The sequence below is a fragment of the Elephas maximus genome, chromosome 2 (genome assembly GCF_024166365.1).
Source record: "Elephas maximus indicus isolate mEleMax1 chromosome 2, mEleMax1 primary haplotype, whole genome shotgun sequence".
NCBI classification, from domain to species: domain Eukaryota; kingdom Metazoa; phylum Chordata; class Mammalia; order Proboscidea; family Elephantidae; genus Elephas; species Elephas maximus.
The window spans coordinates 230,820,005-230,832,285 of NC_064820.1; the positions used below are offsets into that span (position 1 = coordinate 230,820,005).

General features: G+C 49.3%; 1 protein-coding gene across 8 annotated transcripts in view; it reads left to right on the forward strand.

The window, feature by feature from the left end:
* The window catches only part of PCBP3 (poly(rC) binding protein 3), a 358,202-nt gene that overhangs the window by 310,367 nt on the left and 35,554 nt on the right, over positions 1 to 12,281 (forward strand). For 4 of the 8 annotated variants that reach the window (XM_049875052.1, XM_049875050.1, XM_049875051.1 and 1 more), the window contains exons 10-11: positions 1,809 to 1,952; positions 5,542 to 5,583. In XM_049875052.1, the coding sequence (XP_049731009.1) occupies positions 1,809 to 1,952; positions 5,542 to 5,583 (186 nt within the window). The remainder of the gene's footprint in view (positions 1 to 1,808; positions 1,953 to 5,541; positions 5,584 to 12,281) is intronic. The other 4 variants (XM_049875054.1, XM_049875056.1, XM_049875055.1 and 1 more) reach the window with 1 other exon arrangement.

Sequence of the window (12,281 nt, forward strand, 5' to 3'; positions counted from 1 at the left end):
ATGATATCCTCCCGGCAGCCCTTTCCCCACTTTCCGGCAAGGTCATCCAGCATGCCCAAGGTCACCTGGTGTGCCCAGGATCATCCAGGTTGCCCAGGGTCACCTGTTACGCCCAAGGTTGAGCAGTGTGCCCTGGGTGGTGGTGGCGTTCAGAACTCCAGCAGCGGGAGGCTTCAGCCAGCACGCTCATCACAGCACTGTCTCTGCCACTCGCAGCCTGTCTGTGCCAACAGCTCCCACAGGAAAGGCTCTGACTGCTGCTGGCATGCCAGCAGACTCAGGGCTCTCCGACTCCCTCTTCCAGGACCAAGCCCATGGCCTCTGCACACGTAGAAGACTAACTGCACTGAGGGGGATCAGCTGGGATGATGAGGTCCACTCTGAGCCAGGCGAAGGACTACCACCTATTTGTCAGTGTGTCGTGTTGCCGTGATGCTGGAAGCTCTGCCACCAGTATTTCATATAGCATGGTCATCCATGGTGGACAGGTTTTAGCAGAGGTTCCAGGCTAAGATAAACGAGGAAGAAAGACCTGGTGATCTACCATATTTTTATTTTTACGCAAGTAACATATGCCTTCTACGTTTGTTTGCCAACCACACCCTCCCCCACCCCCCAGGTATTTTCATAAGCCCCACTAACAAAAATACCTCCTGGGGGAGGGATGGCATAGTTGGCAAACAGATATAGTAGGCTTATGTTATTTGCATAAAATACAATACTTCTGAAAATTAGCCATGAAAGCCATATGGATCGCAACAGAACATTGTTCGGTATTGTACTGGAAGATGAGCCCCCCAGTTTGGAAGGCATTCAGAATACACAGTGGCCGCAACAATGGACCCGAACAGCCCAGAAATGGTGAGGATGATGCAGGACTGGGCAGCATTTCGTTCTGTTGTATGTGGGATCTCCATGAGTCAGAACCAACTCAATGGCAACTAACAACAAGGAGAAGGTGGAGTCACATTGAGTTATCAGAACCTGGATCTGATTTTCCAGAATTTTAATGCTTAGGAGTATCACTGACCCTAAAATAAGAATCCTATACTTTTGGATACAGAATAATTAAGCTTCATTGTGGCTGTAGGGCATTTCATTTTAGAGTCTGGGAGCTGTTAAAAAATGGCTCCTTTTTGTTCCATCATGAAATTCTACGTTGGCCATTTCCCTGGGTTGTTGTCTGCTGAGCCCTCTCCCCAGGCCACACCAAATGCTTTGGGGCATGGGCATAAAGTTCCCATGGTGGATTGTACGTGGAGTTCAGCTTTTTACAGAGGCTTGAAGAGAGAGTTTTTCTGTCACCGTGTGTCTGCAGTGGCAAACGAGCACCATAGAACCGTGTCTGAATGGATCCTGACACTTCTGACAGATGTCACATTCCTCCCAGGAGGAAGGCGCCCTTGCCCGGCAGTGCTGGCAGGGAAGCTCCTCCTGTTATCACCATCATGGAGTTCAACACGCAGGGTCACTCTGCAGGCCCGGGGCCTCATGGGCCCAGGGGTGCTAGGTGGGTTGTCACACGGGCAGGAGGTCGGGTGTGGAAGAGCCTGACGCTCCAGTAGGTGGCCCTTGCACGGTGTACCAATCAGGGCTGTGTCCTCCCTGGAGCTCCCCCTCTGGACTGTGTTCCCGCCAGCACTGCATAGGTGCACGAAGACCTTCTCGGGGTCAAAGGATGCAGGCAGGGGGTGGCTGGGTGGGAGGTGAGACCCAGGCTCAGCTGGGGTGGGTGTGGGAAGGGTCCTCCCAGCTGTGCTGCCAAGCGGCTCTAATGCTATCTTTCCCTCTCCTGTCCCTTCTCCTAGTCCCCACCGAAAGGTGCCACCATCCCCTACCGCCCAAAGCCCGCCTCCACCCCTGTCATTTTTGCAGGTGGTCAGGTAAGAGCCGACCCGCTCGCGGCCTCCACGGCCAACCTCAGCCTTTTACTGCAGCACCAGCCGCTGCCCGTTAGTGCACTCAGGTTTTCTTGCCTTCGCACGTGCATGCCTTGTCACGGTGGGGCACAGAGCTCTTCACGGGTGGGCGGGGCCTCGGGTCAGAGCTCAGATGTAGACTGGAAGGAACCTCAGAGAAGTTTCTCTCTGTGGCCAGGGAGTGGATTAGAAGCCAGCAGAGGAAGCTGGGTCCTCTATCTTCCCAGCACCAAGCTACTACCTTAGTCTCTTTTCACCCAGAGACTCCTGCCTAGGGAGCTGCAGCCGGCCCTAGGCAACTGGCTGTGGGGAGCGTCCAGCGGGCTTTGTGCCTTCACCACAAACCCCGGACGCAATAGAGGGACTTTGAAAATGTCTAAACATGCAGTTGACCTCGAAGAGCTCTGGGTCCACCTTAGCGACCGTGTCTTTGTTCAAGGGAGAGTTAGGACAAAGATGTCCCCAGGGTGACCCAGAGAACGGAGAAGAGTGGGGAGTGGTTTATCACTCAAAAAGAAAGAAACAAATGAAATTTCTTCCATGTTTTCCTCTGATATGTAAAGGAATCTTACCAGATGCTTTATATTCTTTACACATTGGATGAAATGGCAGGAAGTTTAACTGTCAACTCCATTGACCACATGTGAGGTGCCGTTTCCACAGTGAGAGAGGCACAGGCCCTACACCAAGTGCGTGTTCCAGAATGCCTTACCCTGGGCCCATCCACTGCATTCCCTTCCCCGCCCCAGTGGGGCCTTCTTATGTTTGCAGTGTGTCCGATGTGGGTCCCTTTCAACCCCAACCTCTCATGCTCTGAGTCTCCGAACTGCTGTGCTGCGTGATGTAAAGAGCCTTCACAAACCACATTGCTCTTACGTCACCCTCACAATGACCCTTAAGATTGTCCCTGTTTTACAAGCGACAAGCGAGGCCCAGTGAGAAGGAAGCCTCCCAGGCCTCTCAGCTATCAAAGTCCCACGGGGCCCCTCCTCCTGCTCCTCAGCCAACCACAGGGGCATAGGGCACAGAGCCACAGTGCGATGGTCGGTCAACGACTTGGAGAAGTCCCTGTCCAAACTCCCCTTCCGGAACTTCCCGCAAATTCGTGGTTAGCTGCCTGTGTAGACTCAACCTTAGCATCTGGGCAGATCCATGATGATATCACGTGGTGAAATTTTGGATTCTGTTGACAGAGAACGTGCATTTATTCAGATGAGACGTGGGCAGTCTGTGAAGCCACACACTGTGGAATCACAGCGTCACGTACAAGGATGAAGTCGCAGTGGGTGTCCTGCCCTCCCCTTCCTCCCTGCCTCCTTCTCTCCCACGTGAAATGGGCAGCAGTACCAACTGCTGCAAGTAAAGTGGGCTGAGGTCATGGGCAGACAACTGAGCACCATCATGACGGGGCTCTTGTTCCTCAAGGTTGTCCCTGAAATACCAGGCATCTTTAAGCCCGCAGCCTGCACCTGGGGACACCATCTCATGGGGGCAGGGTGTGTACAGAAGTGTGCAGGCAGGAGGGAGGACAGTCACACGGGAGCACCTCTGTACAGGGAGTAACTGAGGAGTAAATAAGGTGTAAATAGGACCCAACGCAGAGAAGCCACCTGAGGGCCCCTCTAGAGCACCAGCCCCAGACTGCTCAGTACAAGATTCACAGCAGCTGGAGCTCCCCAAGGCCATGAGCCCAGGGTAGAGTGTCCCAGACATCTCTCTTCATGAAACACAAGACACGAGATGGATGGTTCAGGGCAGGCCCCGTCCCAGTGGCCTCACTCACATGGGTGTCAGAGGTCTCGTTTAGACGGCACCTTCCAGGGATCCCAGCAGTTCTAGACTAAAACAAAATGAATAAACAGGTAAGTCAGAATGGAGAATAACCCTGCCAGGAATGAGTACCTCAGACAGACAAGCTGAGCCCCCCGGGGGCAGGGCAGGCCGAGCACTGCCTGGCTCTGAAGGGAGAGGATAGGTCCAGGACTGGCTGCAGGCTGTGCATATTGGAACAGGTCCCTGAGTGCAACTGCACAAACCCTGCTGGCAGGGTCCAAAGACACCGTTTCTGGTGCCCCCTGGAGAGGGCATAGGCAACGAGGTCCCATTCCTAGTCACTAGGGCACCTTACAGCATCTGATAAGATTCCTGTACTCCCTACAGGTGGGAGGTCCCCTCTGCAGGACCGAATGTCCCTCATATTTGGGCTGCAGCCCCTCCTTCCCACTCACCAGGTGGTTGATTGGCCTTAACTCCCAGGAAAATGCTTGGCATATTCAAAACCTGGGGCCTGGCAGGAATCTGGAGAGCCACACCTCCGTTTGGGAGGAGCTTGCTCTGCAGGTGCAATGATACCCGCCTGTGGACACAGGCGTGGGGCAGGCTAGTATGTCTGCAGGAGGGTGACAGGCCCGTGTGGGGGCTCCGCATGGGAGAGCACCACCCTGTGCAGCTTTGAGGGCCCCGATCCCCCAGCCTGCCAGGCAGTGTCTCAATGTTGCCTGGGAGGCATGTGACAAATTCCCCTAGATTCAGGCATGTGTCTTTGTTCTGAACTCTCCCTTCATTCAGCATGGTCTTTGGGGGGCTGGGGGTTGTTTTTTTACTTTCTAAATCATCTGACACGATAACCTGGGATATGTCTGGGGTGGGGCCTGGCTGGATGACACCTTTACCAGCCACATAGGTCTTCAAAGCAGGACGGGTCAGAGGAGGTTGCAGGGTTGGCCAACTGTGGATTGTCCAAGTCACTGTTCTTGAAGGTGAGGGAAATAAGGAAACCAGAACATGGCCTCCAGAGCCCGCCTGGACCCCTCTGTCTGTGTGTGTGTGCAAGTGTGCAAGTCTGTAGGGCCTCAACTGAGACTTGGTACCAAAGATGAGCTGTCTGACTGGCTTGGAGCTTTTCCTAGTTCACTGACTTTTGCAAAATTGTTTTTGATTACCTCTTAAAGCTTTATTGGCGTAGTGGTTAAGAGCTGCAGCTGCTAACCAAAAGGTTGGCAGTTCAAATCCACCAGGTGCTCCTTGGAAACCCTGTGGGGTAGTTCTCCTCTCCCCAACAGGGTCACTATGGATCTGAGTCAACTCAACAGCAATGAGTTTTTTGGGTTTTGAAGCTTTATTATTTTTATTTGGTAAACGTTTCTTAGAAGTGTTTACTCTGATGCTTGATTACATTTTCATAGGGCTAATAATTAGCTAATGATATTACTGGGGGATCAAATGGATTACCCTTAGGTTTTTTTTTTTCCTTTAAGAAAAGTGGGGTGAGTGAGAGTCAGAAACATCCGAACTCAGTTATTTCCCTTGTGGCCAGATGAGTTGGCCAACCTCAGTTTCCCGCCGCACTAAGAAGTGGGATGTGGCCCCTCACCTGTCTGGCTGTGACTGTAGATCACTAAAGGTCTTGATTAATAGCACACAGCCTCTCTCCCCAACTCCCTGCCCTTCCAGTGCTGGGAGGATCTGCCATCAGTCCTCCAGACCGGGGACATGGGACAGAGAAGCACATGAAAAAAGAAAGCTCCAACCCAGAGGCCCTGCGTGCAGAGGGGTTGTTTGGGGTTACCACTGGGGACACTCCACCCCCACTGGGCACGCTAACAGCATCTCTCTTTTCCAGGCCTACACCATCCAGGGACAGTACGCCATCCCACACCCAGATGTGAGTGTCCCCTCCACCTCCCTCACAGCTTTTTTTCTTGTTTTCATTTACCCCTGCATGCCGCTGTTAGTGATGACCAATATTAATATTACACAATAATATTAATACATTCCTAAGTGTTCCTGACCTGTGTCGTATCCACATTACCTGGAATAACCTCTTAATCTCTTAGCACTAACTGTACTCATGGTGAGGACTTGGCCTGATATAAATTATCTCAGTTGTCTGCTGCAGTCCAGAGTTTCCCGCACGCATCTGGTGCTCAAACAGTGACCACACACCTCCCCAGGCCCTGCCCACCCACCTGCACACCAGAGCCACGGACAGGGTGGCCTGAGCCCATTTCCTTGGTGGGCTAGCCTCTTGTGGTGCTTTAGGCACACCTACCAAGTGAGGTGTCTATCGTCAAACAAGCCCTCTAAAGTGTGTTAGAAAGGGGATTTGAACTTTGATGCTGCCAAACTCCTCTCCCCTCACATAGCTCAAGTTGAAAGTCAGGGCCAATGCTAGTGTGGAGACCCAGCTATTGAAGTCCACGGAGCGGGCCTTCTCTTTCACTCCAGGGTCAGTAAATGCTGCACAGGTGTGTCAGTCCTTGTACTGCTGCCAAGGGTCATTAGGGCCGGGTCATCTCGTGTCAGTAAGGATGTCTCCTGAATGAATGTCAATCAGGATATACTATTAGTACTGGACAATGAGGCATCTTAAAATAAACCATAGAGAGAAGCCACAGGACGCCTTTGCCTGCACTCAGCAGGGACAGAGATGTGCACTTTCGTGCAATGCCCTGGGGTCAAGGGAGCAGCCCCAGGGTCAAGGGGGGCAGCCCAGGGACAAAGAGGCAGCCCTAGGATCAAGAGGGCAGCCTAGGGTAATGCGGACAGGCCAGGGTCATGGGTGCAGCCCAGAGACAAAGAGGCAGCCCCGGAGTCGTGGGGGCAGCCTGGGACAAAGAGGCATCCTGGGATCATGGGAGTAGCACGGGGCCATGAAGGCAGCTCGGGGTCATGAAGGCAGCCCAGGGTCATGGGGGAGGCCTGGGGTCACAGGGGCAGCCCAGGGTCAAGGAAGCAGCTTAGGGTCAATGGGGCAGCCTATGGTCAAGGAGGCAGCTTAGGGTCAATGGGGCAGCCCAGGGTCAAGGAGGCAGCCTAGGGTCAATGGTGCAGCCCAGGGTCAAGGAGGCATCCTGAGGACAGGGGAGCAGCATGCTGCAGCCATGGAGGCTGGATCCTTCTAGGGCCAAGAGATAAGGGAAGCAACCAGTGAACAAAGGACTTCCCTTAAGAGAATCTTGGGTACGCTGGTTAATGGGGTCTGCATAATTGTTGTTGTTGTTAGTTGCCGTCGAGTCGGTTCTGACTCATAGCGACCCTTTGCACAACAGAACGAAACACTGGCCAGTCCTGCACCATCCTTACAATCCTTGTTATGGTTGAGCTCATTGTTGCAGCCACTGTGTCAGTCCACCTCGTTGAGGGTCTTCCTCTTTTCCGCTGACCCGGTACTCTGCCAAGCATGATGTTCTTCTTCAGGGACTGATCCCTCCTGACGACATGTCTAAAGTATGTAAGACGCAGTCTTGCCATCCTTGCCTCTAAGGAGCATTCTGGTCGCACTTCTTCCAAGACAGATTTGTTCGTTGTTTTCGCAGTCCATGGTATGTTCAATATTCTTTGCCAGCACCACAATTCAAAGGCATCAATTCTTCTTCGGTCTTCCTTATTCATTGTCCAGCTTTCACACAGCTTATGATGTGATTGAAAATACCATGGCTTGGGTCAGGCGCACCTTAGTCTTCAGGTTGACATCTTTGCTCTTCAGTACTTAGAAGAGGTCCTTTGCAGCAGATTTGCCCAGTGCAATGCGTCTTTTGATTTCTTGACTGCTGCTTCCATGGCTGTTGATTGTGGATCCAAGTAAAATGAAATCCTTGACAACTTCAGTCTTCTCTCCGTTTATCATGATGTTGCTCATTGGTCCAGTTGTGAGGATTTTTGTTTTCTTTATGTTGAGGTGTAATCTATACTGAAGGCTGTGGTCTTTGATCTTCATTAGTACTTCAAGTCCTCTTCACCTTCAGCAAGCAAGGTTGTGTCATTGGCATAACGCAGGTTGTTAATGAGTCTTCCTCCAATCCTAATGCCCCATTCTTCTTCATACAGTCCAGCTTCTCATATTATTTGCTCAGCATACAGATTAAATAGGTATGGCGAAAGAATACAACCCTGACACACGCTTTTCCTGACTTTAAACCACTCAGTATCCCCTTGCTCTGTTCGAACAACTGCCTCTTGATCTGTGTGAAAGGTTCCTCACGAACACAATGAAGTCTTCTGGAATTCCCATTCTTCGCGATGTTATTCATAATTTCTTATGATCCACACAGTCCAATGCCTTTGCATAGTCAATAAAACACAGGTAAACATCCTTCTGGTATTCTCTGCACTCATCCAGGATCCATCTGACATCAGCAATGATATCCCTGGTTCCACGTCCTCTTCTGAAACCGGCCGGAATTTCTGGCACTTCCCTGTCGATATACTGCTGCGGCCCTTTTTGAATGATCTTCAGCAAAATTTTGCTTGCATGTGATATTAATGATATTGTTCTATAATTTCCACATTCAGTTGGATCACCTTTCTTGGGAATAGGCATAAATATGGATCTCTTCCAATCAGTTGGCCAGGAAGCTGTCTTCCATATTTCTTGGCATAGACGAGTGAGCACCTCCAGCGCTGCATCTGTTTGTCGAAACATCTCAATTGATATTCCATCAATTCCTGGAGCCTTGTTTTTCACCAATGCCCTCAGAGCAACTTGGACTTCTTCCGTCAGTACCATCAGTTCCTGATCATATGCCACCTCTTGAAATGGTTGAATATCAACTAATTCTTTTCGGTATACTGACTCTGTGTATTCCTTCCATCTTCTTTTGATGCTTCCTGCATCGTTTAATATTTTCCCCATGGAATCCTTCACTATTGCAACTCGAGGCTTGAATTTTTTCTTCAGTTCTTTCAGCTTGAGAAACACCGAGCGTGTTCTTCCCTTTTGGTTTCCCATCTCCAGCTCTTTGCACATGTCATTATAATACTTTACTTGTCTTCTCGAGCTGCCCTTTGAAATCTTCTGTTCAGTTCTTTTACTTCATCAAGTCTTCCTTTTGCTTTAGCTGCTCGACGCTCAAGAGCAGGTTTCAGAGTCTCCTCTGACATCCATCTTGGTCTTTTCTTTCTTTCCAGTCTTATCAATGACCTCTTGCGTTCTTCATGGACGATGTCCTTGATGACATTCCACAACTCGTCTGGTCTTCGGTCCCTAGTGTTCAATGCGTCAAATCTATTCTTGAGGCAGTCTCTAAATTCAGGTGGGATATACTCAAGGTCATATTTTGGCTCTCGTGGACTTGCTCTGATTTTCTTCAGTTTCAGCTTGAACTTGCGTATGAGCAATTGATGGTCTGTTCCACAGTCTGCCCCTGGCCTTGTTCTGACTGATGATATTGAGCTTTTCCATCGTCTTTTTCTACAGATGTAGTCAATTTGATTTCTGTGTGTTCCATCTGGCGAAGTCCATGTGTATAGTCGCCGTTCATGTTGGTGAAAGAAGGTATTTGCAATGAAGAAGTCATTGGTCTTGCAAAATTCTATCATTTGATCTCCGGCATTGTTTCTATCTCCAAGGCCATATTTTCCAACTACTGATCCTTCTTCTTTGTTTCCAACTTTCACATTCCAATCGCCAGTAATTATCAATGTATCTTGATTGCATGTTCAATCAATTTCAGACTGCAGCAGCTGATAAAAATCTTCTGTCTCTTCAGCTTTGGCCCTAGTGGTTGGTGTGTAAATTTGAATAATAGTCGTATTAACTGGTCTTCCTTGAAGGTGTGTGGATATTGTCTTATCACTGACAGCGTTGTACTTCAGGATAGATCTTGAAATGTTCTTTTTGACGATGAATGCAACACCATTCCTCTTCGAGTTGTCATTCCCAGCATAGAAGACTATATGATTGTCCAATTCACAATGGCCAATGCCAGTCCATTTCAGCTCAAAATGCCTAGGATATCGATGTTTATGTGTTCCATTTCATTTTCCACAATTTCCAATTTTCCTAGATTCATACTTCGTACATTCCAGGTTCTGATTCTTAATGGATGTTTGCAGCTGTTTCTTCTCATTTTGAGTCATGCCACATGAGCAAATGAAGGTCCCAAAAGCTTTGCTCCATCCACGTCATTAAGGTTGACTCTACTTTGAGGAGGCAGCTCTTCCCCAGTCATCTTTTGAGTGCCTTCCAACCTGGGGGGCTCATCTTCCAGCACTGTATCAGACAATGTTCCTCTGCTATTCATAAGGTTTTCACTGGCTAATGCTTTTCAGAAGTAGACTGCCGTGTCCTTCTTCCTAGTCTTAGTCTGGAAGCTCAGCTGAAACCTGTCTTCCATGGGTGACCCTGCTGGTATGTGAATACCGGTGGCATAGCTTCCAGCATCACAGCAGTACACAAGCCCTCACAGTAAGACAAACTGACAGACACGTGGGAGTATAATTGTATAATTGGTGCCAGAAGAAAGGGAGTGAGAGAAAGGGAAGAGAGGAAACCCGGAAAAGGGAAAGAAAAGAGAAAGAAGGCCCTGCTGCTTCTACCAAAGGGAGGGGAGGTGAAGGTGTGAATCTGTTCGGCTCTCGGCAATGGGAGCAAACCTGAAATTAATTTTGCAAGGCCTTCTTCACTAAGCCATTGTGAGTATTTACCAAGCTTAGCAACTACTCCTCGTAAAACAACGTATGTGTCTGTGCAAGTGTCCAGGGTCAGGTAAAGAGACATTCATCTTATTAAGGGATGAAGGCAGGCCAGGAGAGGTTTTTAAAGAAATGAACACTAAACAAATATTTGAAATTTGGAGACTCAACTCAGTATTATTGCCAGAGAACTTCTATTGAGTAGAAAATAAGTACTGATGGTTTTTCCATTTTAAAAAACTGTTGCAACACACCTGCAAATCAAATCATAGAGAAAAACCGATAGATTTGATTCACCTCTTTCCTCACCCCGGGGCACTCCCCAAGGCTCTGTGTAATGGTCCCTGTGCTTCGACCTTGGATGGTTCCTGCTGTACTCTAACTTAAGGCATCTTCTTCCCCAGGCCCTTGGTGTAGACATTCTGACAGACCTCACTCAGGAGCTGGGACATGGCCCACCACACGCCCGCCATCTTCCTCCTGATGGAAACCCATTATTAAGGCTTTAATTGGCCCAAGTTTATTGGCAATGCTAGATGGGCACGGGCTTTGCAGGCAGGGAGGAGGGGGCACAGCTGTCCACATTTAGGAGGTTAGTTGGTTAAGGTCCAGTTCTGTCCATGGCTCATTCCAGTCCCTGCCCTGCCCACCCAATCCCCGAGGGTGTCCTCAGAGCCCACAGGCTCCCCATCTGTCACTGCTGCTACTGCCTTTACTGTGCCTTGGCACCATGACCTCCCTCTGTCCCCCCACAGGTCTCCTCTGCTTTCCTTCCTCGGGTCCCGTGTGGAAATCTGCTCTGTTAGTGACACCCCTCCGCCACCCCCCATTCTCTGTGTTATTGGGAGGGATTGGGGAGAGTGAGTGTGTGAGCTCATTCAGACCCAACGTTTCCCTTGAAAATAAAGAGTTGTGGAAATCTGTAAGACTCTTGCAACAGCAGGCAGAGACCAGGCCCTATAACTCAAGGTAACAGAGAGAAACGTACTGGAAACCTTTTGATTCCAGATACGTGGTGTGTCTGCACTGGTGCCCCTTTCCTAGTTGTCCTACCTGACAGTCCAGCTGTAACTGATGATTGGAAGGAGGATGTGAGCACTCTGGGAAAAGGGACAGGAGATCCCAAATGCAGAAATACATGTGCAGAGCGTGTGCGTGTGTGCACGTGTGAGCATGTATGTGCACACCTGTAAATGTGTGTGTGGGCACACGTGAGTATGTGAGCATGTGCGCGTGTGAGTGGATATGGGCATGTGTGTGCATGTACGTGTGAGTGTGTGACCATGTGCTTATGTGTGCATGAGTGTGTGTGTGTGTATGCATGTGTGTGAGGGGAAGCTCTGTGCATGAGTAGGTTTGATGACTCAAACAGAAGGCCCTGAGTAATGGACAGTCAACATGAAGGCAAAGTTGAGTGGAAAGGACAGCACATTCTTCATTTACTGTGGATGCCGGAGGGCTTACACATTCAAAAATACACACGTGTATCTAAAAGCAGATTTGAAGGCCTGGTAATTTGGATTTTTAAAACTCTGGAACTCAAAGGAAATGCAGTGGTCTGGTGCCTCTAGTGAAGGACATTTTACCTGGTTGCATTAAAGTACAGTTTCCGTTGCCCCAGAGAATAGTTCTAAGATATGCAAAGACCTGCTGGGGCCTTCTGAAAAATAAATGCTCCACAGGTTTCCTATGCCAGAGAACCTGGAATTCTCACTCACGCCTCTTGAGGCACGGATATTCGAGTTGACAAAAAATGCCTGGTCTGAAATTTCCAAAGATGTGTGTGTGTGATTCTGACTGAGAGATTTGGACTGGTTTGGTTGATTGAATTTTTTATCTACTGGTTACTTTGATCTTTCCCATTATGTCATATAAATGGGTAGTTTCACAGATAATTTGTTTTAGATTAGTTTAAAATAACTTACAATTCACTTTTATCTAGTTACC